The sequence below is a fragment of the Ochlerotatus camptorhynchus genome, unplaced genomic scaffold, assembly GCF_037179485.1.
Source record: "Ochlerotatus camptorhynchus isolate MF236.1 unplaced genomic scaffold, CSIRO-AGI_Acam_v1.1 ptg000237l, whole genome shotgun sequence".
Taxonomy (NCBI): Eukaryota; Metazoa; Arthropoda; class Insecta; order Diptera; family Culicidae; genus Ochlerotatus; species Ochlerotatus camptorhynchus.
The window spans coordinates 765,295-776,970 of NW_027040727.1; the positions used below are offsets into that span (position 1 = coordinate 765,295).

General features: G+C 37.9%; 1 protein-coding gene across 1 annotated transcript in view; it reads right to left on the reverse strand.

Annotated features, from left to right (window-relative positions):
* Positions 1-11,259, reverse strand: part of DIP-alpha (Dpr-interacting protein alpha) — a 361,511-nt gene extending 350,252 nt beyond the window's left edge. Inside the window, exon 1 of the mRNA XM_065225809.1 lies at positions 10,880-11,259. Within this exon, the coding sequence (XP_065081881.1) occupies positions 10,880-10,955 (76 nt within the window). The 5' untranslated portion in view covers positions 10,956-11,259. The remainder of the gene's footprint in view (positions 1-10,879) is intronic.
* Positions 11,260-11,676: the final 417 nt, after the last annotated feature.

Sequence of the window (11,676 nt, forward strand, 5' to 3'; positions counted from 1 at the left end):
ATTAAATTCTTTTGAACAACAAACGATCGAAAATAATCAGTAAAAATTTGATTGGCATATTTCCTCTATGCTCATGCTTGTATGCAATTTAGAAAAAATAAATCGTGGGTCTCTAGGTCTACTTTTAAGAATTTACTTTTTTCCTGGTGATTCCGGGTATTCAGAGGACCGTATTCCGGCCACCCAGTAGCAGAATCGATATGATGATGTCAAATTTCTTCTATGCTCATAATTGTAAGCAAATCTAGAAAAAAAAAAAAAAAAAACACGGATCTCTATGTCTACTTTGAAGAATTAACTATTTTCCCGGTGACTCCGGATATCCATAGGACTGTTTTCTGGCCACTTGGTTGCAGAATCGATATGGTGAAGGTTTATTTCCTCTATGCTCATGATTGTATGAAATTTATAAACAAAAACATCGCGGATCTCTAGGACTACTTTCCGGAATTGACCATTTTTCCGGCGATTACGGATATCCAGAAGGGCATTCAATAACCCCTGCGGGACCAAATCAATATGGCACTGACATATATAATAAGAATTGACTTTTTTGCTGGTGGTTCCCGATATCCAGAGGACCGTTTTCTGGCCACTTGGTTGCAAAATCGGTATGGTGATGGTATATTTTCTCTATGCTCATGACTGTATGCAATTTAGAAAAAAAAATCGCACAGCTCTAGGACTACTTTTAAGAATTGACCAATTTCCCGGTGAATCCGAATTTCCACAGAGCCACCTTTCACGGGTTTTATCGTTCCGATTGGCCACCCACAACTCCAATCGGTTCTTGTCTGTTCCGTTTGAAAGTAGATACTCATACCTTTCAAGTAAAGGGTGATACGGTCAAAATTTGGTCAAGGGAAAACGCGTGTAAATCGGTGAATTCAATTAGTATAAAATTCAGGAAAAATATTCAGTTAGGCTTCCGCTTTTCCAAATCCGAATTGCCGGGCCTTACGCTTGACCCCTGCCATCAGATTTTGTACAGCCACCTTGTCCACCTTCTTCGCCGCAGAAAGCCAGTTTGCCTTGAACTGCTGCTCGCCCTTAGCAGTTTTTTTGGTCTTCTTTAGGTTCCGCTTGACAATAGCCCAGTATTTCTCAATTGGGCGGAGCTCTGGCGTGTTGGGAGGGTTCTTGTCCTTGGGAACCACCTGCACGTTGTTGGCGGCGTACCACTCCATGGCCTTTTAACCGTAATGGCAAGATGCCAAATCCGGCCAAAACAGTACGGAACAACCGTGTTTCTTCAGGAAAGGCAGCAGACGTTTATTCAAACACTCTTTCACGTAAATTTCTTGGTTGACAGTCCCGGAAGCTATGAAAATGCTGCTTTTCAAGCCACAGGTACAGATGGCTTGCCAAACCAGATATTTCTTTGCGAACTTTGACAGTTTCATGTGCTTGAAAACATCTGCTACCTTTCCCCTTCCTTTTGCCGTATAAAACTCCTGTCCCGGAAGCTGCTTGTAGTCAGCTTTGACGTAGGTTTCGTCGTCCATTACCACGCAGTCAAACTTCGTCAGCATCGTCGTGTACAGCCTCCGGGATCGCGCTTTGGCCGTCGTATTTTGTTTATCATCGCGATTTGGAGTCACTACCTTCTTGTAAGTCGATAGTCCGGCTCGTTTTTTGGCTCGATGCACGGTTGTAGACGATACACCCAGCTTATTTGCGGCATCTCGGAGAGAGAGGTTAGGGTTTCGCTTGAAACTACCGGCAACTCTCTTTGTCGTCTCAGCGGCTTCCAGTTTTCGATTTCCCCCCGATCCAGACTTCCTGGCTGTCGACAAACGTTCCCCAAACACTTTAATTACATTTGTAACGGTTGATTAGGCAACTTTTAGCGATTTTGCCAACTTTGCGTGCGAGTAGCTCGAATTTTCGTGATGCGCGAGCAAAATTTTGATACGCTGCTCTTCTTGCTTGGACGGCATTTTGACAACTGAAGAGTGAATTCCAAAATCAAAATAGGAGCAACATTCTACACACACACACCTTCAAAATGAGGGGTGTTCAGGTTTTTTAAATGCAAAATTGAAAGAAATACGTCAAGTTGATATTGACCAAATTTTGACCGTATCACCCTTTAGTGGCTCAATCTTAAGATGTAGGAACCAAATTGCCGAGAACCAGTCATGTCAACATGAATCGACACGCATTTTGCTCGGGACTTTTCGCGGTTTTTCCGTTCCGGCTAGCCAACCACATGTCCAATCGGGTTTCTATCTGTTCACAATAAAATTAGATAGCCATATCTTTCGATTGGTGGCTGAATCATAACGATTGGTCATTGCATTGCTGAGAACCAGCACACGCATTTTGCAGCCTTGGGATTATGTCAGTTAATGAGTCAAACTTCACAATTGCTTGTTTTAATAAATATAAATCCATTGCTAGAGGCAATACACTGGAGTCGCTTTTTACGCGGGTGATACGTCCCGCGCAAAAAAAAAAAGCGCGTAAAAAAACCGCTTAAATTCCGGAATCCGCGTAAAAAAACCGCGTAAATTCCGAAATCCGCGTAAAAAACCGCGTAAAAAAAGACCGCGTAAGAAAAAACCGCGTAAAAAGCGATATACCGCGTCAATTCTGAAATCCGCGTAAAAAAAAACCAAAATCCGCGTAAAAGAAAACCGCGTAAATGCCGGAATCCGCGTAAAAAAAAGCGCGTAAATTCCGAAATACGCGTAAAAGAAACCGTGTAAAAAAAAACCGTGTAAAAAAAAACCGCGTAAAAAGCGACTCCAGTGTACATCTGGCAACGCTTTTTCAATGATACTTTTACGATTGCCGGCAAAGCAGTAAAGTTGACGTGATTTTCTTGGTGTTCAATTTTGTTCACCAAGAGTTTTGAGTAGCAGTTGTTTTGGATTTCGTGTACTCGATTGTGTGTTATTGTGCTAAGCTTCGAATAACACAAGTAAGTAAATACAGTGAATATGTTTTACCCAGGAAGTTAACTTTTTGTATAAATAATATTAGAATGTATAAGTAAACCAATGATGACAATTGAAGAATATTTCAAAAAGAAGACGAATACAAATTTAATTACCCTTTGTAGAACCTTAAAGATGAAAAACAGTGTAACCAAATTTTAACATTTTTACTTGTTTTCAAAAGTCCGTAAATATCTGTGAAAAAACTAAAAAGTCTGTAAATGTCTGTAACGAAAAAAATGTCTGTGAACAAAATAAAAGTCTGTAAATTCACAGACATGTCTGTAAATCTGGCATCTCTCATTGGTGGTCAGCACGGAAAACAAGATCGATGGAAAACAAATCAAGGAAAAAAATGGAAGTTCTGGAATGATTTCCAAATTAGTATCATAGAGAATAAAAAAAAAATTGATCTTAAAGCGAAATGAAAAGAACAAGGCAGTAATGGAAGTGTTAAGAGACACTTTAAAAAAACTAAACGTGGCTAAAAAAATAAACAGCGTGATTACAGTGAAGAAAACAAACTCAATGAAAAATTTTGTCCAAGTGCTAGTGGACAACAACTTTATAGAAGTAGTCGAAAACAGTGCGGTTATAACAATTAAACCTACTATCGAAGCAGTAGAGTTTAGCCCACTATATGACGTTACCGAACATACGGGTCAGAAAAAACTCACCGCGAGTGCAACAATAAAGGACCTAAAGACGGTGGCCAGAAAAGTACTCCCTTCACTGAGTGGTGTCATACTGTTAACCACCAAGCAGGGGATAATGACGCATAGTGATGCCCTGAACAATAAAATGGGAGGAATCGTTATCGGATTGGTATATTAAAAGCGGAAGCAAAGTAAAACGGCGGAAGGCAGATCAACAACAGGCAAGAAGCGGGAAGTGAGCAGCTAGAACGACGCAACATGAGGTTGAGGAGAGCGCCTCCATCATACCATCGAGACAATAAGGATGTAGCTGGATGTAAGATAAGTACAAAATAATTTTAAATTTAATTAATCGAAAATTAGTTTATTTAAGTGTGAGTGATTTGATGATCATTGATTAACCATGAAGTGTTAACGTCTAGTTTTCTTAATAACAATAATGACATTATATTTTTGCATAAATTAATAACAAACGAAATAAACAACTTAAGCGAAGTTATGAGAAGTGGTAAATTTTCAGTGTATTAAACATTTAAATGACATTAGAAATCGAAATAGATTTATTGGTCAAAAAACTAACGGCCATACACAAAAATTTAAAAAAATCGCCCAGTAGAAAATTCCTAAAATCAACGTTAATAAATAAACTTAATGAAAGTAAAATAGTTTACAATAAACTCCTCGATTTACTAGAAGAGGATAAATTTTTATTAGCAGCAGTACGAAAAATATATAGTGAAACAATTGATTTTATAAATTGTCGTTTAGAACTCAACACACACTTAGTAAAATTTAAAACAATAGCACAAGCTATATTATTCGTAATAAAAGTAAAAACAAATATTCGAGAAAAAATGGAAAATAATATTGAAGTAATAAAAGTGATAAGTTCACTTTTACCATCATATGATGGATCAACCGAGAAACTAAATAGTGTGGTAGCAGCATTGACTGCTATAGATACACTCATTAATGACAACAATCGTGCTTTGTCAATCCAGGTTGTTTTATCAAAACTGGAAGGAAAAGCAAGGTCAGCGGTTGGAGAAGACCCTGCTGACATCCCTACAATTATAAACAGGTTAAAACAGAAATGTTTCAAGCCTGATCAGCCTGAAATTATAATCGCTAAATTAAACGCTACTAGACAAACCAACGAATTGGCAACTTTCACGAACCAGATTGAGCGATTAGCCCTCGAACTGGAAAAAGCTTACATAGCTGAAGGAATACCGATTGACGCAGCGACAAAAATATCCACAAAGGCTGCTGTTAGGTCACTGACGGCAGGAATTAAAAACAATCAAACCAAATTGATTCTCAAAGCAGGAAAATTTGAGACACTTTCTGCTGCTATTGGAAAAGCAGCCGAAAATGAGTCCGCTGAGAAAACAAATCATGTTTTCCAAATACAAACACGGTTCTCTGGAAGAGGACGTGGAAATGGACGAGGTAATGGACGTGGAAATTGGCGAGGTAACCGTAGTTATCATAACCAAACCCAACGAAATTACCCAAATCATCAAAATAATAGTTACCCACAACAACGCGGAAATCATAACAGAGGAAGAGGATATCAACGATATCCTCAGCAGAGGGGAAATTGGCCCCAGCAAGGAAATTTTAATCCAAATTACGCAATGTTCTATGCAAATCTAAATCAACAACTAAGTCCCAATAATATGATTCTACAACCATCAAACCAACAAATACCAAATCAACCACAAGCTCAGAGTCTATATATTCAACAAGCAAATCCAACACCGCAACAAATGGCTAATTTTTTAGGCAGCCAGTATGGAGCGCGTTCACAGTGAACGCGTCAATATCAAATTTGATATGTCTTAATGTAGATTTTTCAGATACCAGATGTACTTTTATTGTTGACACTGGTTCTGATATATCTATCATCAAATCAAACAAAATAAAACCATCTCAAATTTACTATCCGGAAGAAAGATGTACTATCTCAGGCATTGGTCATGATACCATATGCTCACAAGGAAGTACATTTGCTAAAATAATTTTTGATACAACATTTATCGAGCACAAATTTCATATTGTTGAAACAGATTTTCCTATTCCAACAGATGGAATCATAGGAAGAGATTTTTTAACAAAATACAGATGTAAAATAGACTACGAGCCATGGCTTCTTACAGTCATGGTAAACGAAGAAGAATTAACAATACCAATTGAAGACAACTATAAAAGGATGTTATTTCTACCAGCTCGTCATGAAGTAACACGATTTATACCAAATTTAAACTTATCTGAAGATATGGTTGTGTACTCACAAGAAATCCAACCAGGGGTATTTTGTGGAAATACAATCATATCTGCTGCTCAACCAATATTTAAATTTATAAATACTACAGATAAATCAATATACATATCATATTCAGATTTCAAACCTAAATTAGAACCATTTCGGAATTTTCATGTAGTTCCAACTAGAGGAGATAAGGAAATCGACTCAAAGAGATGTAAACGGATATTAAGCAAAATAGATACTGAACACATACCACCCTATGCAAGAGCTAAATTAGAAGAATTAATTACAGATTATTCTGACATATTCCACTTAGAAGATGAAAAATTATCAACAAATAATTTTTACTCACAGAACATTAGCCTTAACGACAATGTTCCTGTGTATATCCAGAATTACAAAACTATTCACTCCCAAGGAGAAGAAATAGAAAAACAAATACAAAAGATGTTAGCTGAAGAGATAATCGAACCTTCAGTTTCATCGTACAATTCACCGATTCTTCTGGTACCTAAAAAATCAGAAGGATCAGACAAAAAATGGCGATTAGTTATCGACTACCGCCAACTGAACAAAAAGATTATGCCAGATAAATTTCCTCTACCAAGAATCGAAAGCATTTTAGATCAACTTGGTAGAGCGAAATACTTTAGCACGCTAGATCTGATGTCAGGATTTCATCAGATCCCATTGGAACAGGATTCTAGAAGATTCACTGCATTTTCAACGAATTCCGGTCACTATCAATTCAGAAGATTGCCGTTTGGACTGAATATTAGCCCGAATAGCTTTCAAAGAATGATGGCGATCGTAATGGCTGGCTTAACGCCGGAACGTGCGTTCATTTACATAGATGACATAGTTGTCATCGGATGCTCATTAAGACATCATTTGGAAAATTTAGAGAAAATCTTTGAACGTTTAAGACACTATAACCTTAAACTAAACATTTCAAAATGCAAATTTCTTAGAACTGAGGTCACATATCTCGGTCATAAGATAACAGACCCGATGATTCGAAATATGAAGATATTAGGAATTATCCAGTACCCAAAAGCGCAGACGATGTACGACGATTTGTTGCAACTATTATCGTAAATTCGTCGAAAATTTCGCAAAAATTGCGTACCCTCTAAACCAACTATTGAAGAAAAATGCAATTTTTGTATGGACAGAAGAATGCCAAAAAGCATTCGATTACTTGAGATACCAACTAATTTTTTTTTTTTTTCCTTTGGTTTGTTTTTTCCGTCGATCTTGTTTTCCGTGCTGAGCACCAATGCTACCGACGTGCCAGGAAGGCAGCTCCCACACCTGGACCCTACCTATCGACCCATCAACTCATGAACCGGGGACCAACGGCTTTACTTCCCATCCGAAGGAAGGCGTGATCAGAGATGTTATGCCTCAGAACATCCCGGCGGCGCCGACTGGGATTGAACCCAGGCCTGCTGGGGTGAGAAGTAATCACGCTTACCACTACACCACCGGCGCCGTTATACCAACTAATGTCACCAAGAATATTGCAGTATCCGGACTTTACCAAACAATTTATACTGACGACAGACGCCTCTGATATTGGATGTGGAGCTGTCTTGTCTCAAATTACTGAAGCAGGAGATCAACCGATTGCTTTTGCAAGCAAAACGTTTATTCCTGCTGAACGAAACAAACCAACAATTCTAAAGGAGTTAACAGCCATACACTGGGCTATTAACCATTTCGAGTCATACCTGTATGGTAGAAAATTCACAGTAAGAACAGATCACAGACCTCTTGTCTATCTGTTTAATATGAAGAAACCAACGTCAAAATTGACGAGGATGCGTATCGATCTAGAAGGATACGATTTCGACATTGTATACATGGTAGGTAAAGAAAACGTAGCAGCAGACGCATTATCACGCATTGTAACTACATCGGAACAACTTAAAGCTAATATTTTACTAGTTAATACGAGATCGATGACGAAAAAATCGATATCTCCGAATAAAAATAAGGAAAATAAAAGTTATGAAGATGAAAAAAGGGAGTCTGATCAACCCCGCATATATGAAGCCGAGAGTCCTACGGAAATAAAAAATTTACTAAAACTGTCGACAGCCGTAGTGGACAATATAATAAAATTCAACGTGAGAAAAAGAAACAAGCTTGTCGCACAAGTGCATCAAGATGTAAGAAATGGAAGTCAGATGCTAGAATTTGCTCTTCCAGAAATTGAGAAAATCACGAAATCAAGACGTACGCATAAAATAGCGCTCTCTGCAGAGGATATAATTTTTCAAATAGTACCTTTAAATTACTTTAAATTAATGGCAAATAACATTTTGAAAGATTTGCAAATAATTATCTTTAAGGAACCAAAATTCATTACTGATGTTAACGAAATTCAAACAATTTTACATAATCACCACAACACACCCACAGGAGGACATGTAGGACAACACCGATTGTACCAACGTGTTCGTCAATATTATAAATGGCGTGATATGAAAGGGTCTACTGCTCAATTCGTAAAGCGCTGCGAATTGTGCAAAAGAAACAAAATTATCAAGCATACAAAACAACCGATGGTTATCACCACAACACCATCGAGAGCATTTGAGATCATATCAATAGATACGGTAGGACCTCTACCGAGAACCATTAATAACAATCGCTACTGTGTGACAATCCAGTACGATTTAACCAAATATATTGTAGTAATTCCGATTCAAAATAAAGAAGTCAACACTATAGCGAAAGCCCTAGTGGAAAACTTTATTCTAATATATGGACATTTTATGGAATTGCGATCTGATCAAGGAACAGAATATAAAAATGAGATCCTTGAGCAGGTATGCAAACTCCTACAGATAAAGCAAACATTTTCAACACCTTATCATCCAGAATCAATTGGATCATTGGAGAGAAACCACAGATGTCTTAACGAATATCTGCGGTCATTCACCAATGAACACCAATCAGACTGGGATGACTGGGTCAAATATTACGAATTTTCATACAACACTACACCCCACACAGATCATAACTTCACTCCATTTGAGTTAGTATTCGGTAAAAAAGCAAACCTTCCACAAGACAATTTCGACAGTGTTAATTAACCAATTTATAATTTTGATATATTTAAGAATGAACTACAGTACAAATTAAAAATAGCTCACGAAATAACAAGAGCAAAATTAATAGAGCAACAAATGAAGAGACAAAAGGAACATGAACAAACTCTAAACCCAATTTATATCAAACTACAAGACTTAGTTTTTTTGAAAAATGAAAATAGGAGGAAATTAGATCCATTTTATCTTGGACCATACGAAGTTATATCAATATGTGAACCAAATTGCGAGATTAAAAATACAACTACAGGAAAAACAATTTTAGTTCATAAAAACAGATTGATCAAAAACTAAGCAAAATTTTTTTTTCCTTCAAAAAGTGTAAAAAATAAGCCATTTACCGAGCCCAATTTCATAAGAAAGTAAAAAAAAAATAGTAAAAAAAAAGGAATGGGTGAAAGTTCTCAATGTCACTGAGAGTGCGAAATTCGGTTAGGCAAAATAAAAAGGTAAAAAAAAAAAACAAAAAAAAAGAAAAAAGAACAAAATCAACAAGCAATAAAAATGTTCGAGACAATTGGGGAAAGACCATTTATGTTTGAATAATTCCACCCTGTTACATTATTCTCTCTAAGGGGGATGGTGTAGCATGAGAACAAACCCATAGCTAATTTACATACATATCCCACAGGCAGCAAATTATAATTACGCTTAAAGAAGCACACCTTCTGTGTCTCTACTTCAGTCTCTCTACTCGTTATCACTTTTTACCTCGCACAGCGAAACCCGTACCGGCCGCAGTGCTTTATGTTTATTAGGCGAAAAAACCCAATTTTGTAAAACTGCAAAGGATGCATTTATTGATGTCGCCCCAGCTGTCTCATAGGAAAACTGTATTCGATAACCCCTATAAATAAGAAACGCTGAAATATACGAAGAAGATTATTCGTTCTGAGCTCGACCCAACCGGAGGTTCTCCGATCTTGGCCAATCGATTACTCTGAACAAAGTAATAAGTATTTCTTACTCCTACGGGTTAAGACCTGTAGGTTGGCAAAGAAAGCCCAGGCATGAAGTCTACACGATTCTTTTGAAACTACAACGAAGCGTAGTTTAGCGTTCCTAGATAATTTTGAGGAGAAATTCAACATGATTGAAACAAGTTGAGTATTATAAGGATGCAGGAGGCAAAACATATTAGATAGCAGTAGTATTAGGAGTCAGGTCTCTGCTCCAAACGGGTGTCGGACACTACTGTATATACAATTTTAACGTATTTAGTGTTACGTGTTTTGTAGATATGTCGGCTTAATGTGATATATAGATCGTTTCGTTCACCCTTACGCCGCATGTGTTCGTGGCATAATAATTCGGAGAAGCGAACTAACTTCCAATGGAATGGAAGGAATAGCCATCGGGGTCCTCCCTTTTCCACTACCTTGTACAATTCAACCAGCCGGATCGTGTTGGGGGAATGAAACCATACCAAACCATACAGTCCATTATGGAATTGATCATATAATGACTAACAGTTGATGACAATACGCGAGATCGAGCAAGATTCAAAACTTACATACATATGTATTTAAAATACTGGACGATTTAACATTGATAATTTAGTATAAATCAAATTTCAGAGACATCGAAATATTTAATGATTGTTGGACTTATTTTTTTTTTCATGATATTGGAACTCGATGCTATAAGACATTGCTATTTCTGGAGATCTGAGATTTAAAAAAAAAAGTTGCTTTCTCCCTTTGTATGACGTCTGTAGCCGCCTATGAGTATCAGTAATTGTTTAATACATTAATCAGACCTGATCAAATGATTTCCTATCATCACATACAAAGCTCGTTAAGATTGTCATCTATTAACATGTTTCCATAAATATTTTCGTCTTTTCGTAGGCAAAAACCAACTCCACCTCTAACTATGACTGTCACTTACCTCTCACAAGATTGAACCAGAATACCACCGCTAGCAGCACCGCCGACGATAGGCTAATGTTGAGTGACGTGTTCATGTTGGTCTGCTTTTCCAGCCAACTTTCCCTACGTTATCTTCTTCACAGCACCGCGAATATGCGCTGATATTTTTTGCCGCTCTTCCAGTCAACTTCCGACCGTGGATTAAATTTAGCTTCCCAGTTTGGACCAAACGGGCTCATCAACACTTTTCCGATCCGACACGTCCGGTTGAAACACGTTCCAACTAACTGCTGCTGTGTTGCTTCATTTTTGTTGCCACAGAATATTTCCACTCCAATTATCACACTGTAAGTCGCAAGAACAGCATCCTGGTGGAATTCATAAACCTGAAGCACTTTGTTTCCCCCGTGGATGGCTAGCTCTCTTATTAGGAAATTGCTTCACTAAATCACGCACCACTTGGTTTTTGCGCCTCCCGCGGGATCACCAATTGTCTAATCGAAATTTATGTCTACTGTTGTCGGTAAGCATCGAGTGAGCTGAAAAGGAAAGAACATACCGTTAGAAGTTTGGAAGATTGAAGTCTTTTGAGTGCGCAAGGAATACGCTTCTCAAGAACCATTCTCACTCGCACTGGGACTGCGAATGTCTGGAATGGGTATGAGTGAGTGTCCAATGGTGGTAATGGGTGGCTGCCGGCTGTCTAGGCACCCCCTGGGATGAATCCAATTAAATTATGTGGCGATATGCTCCTGCTGCTGCCGGAGCGGTGGGTTGTGCTGTTCCGCCAGGACCAGCATACACCAGAAGTAAGCC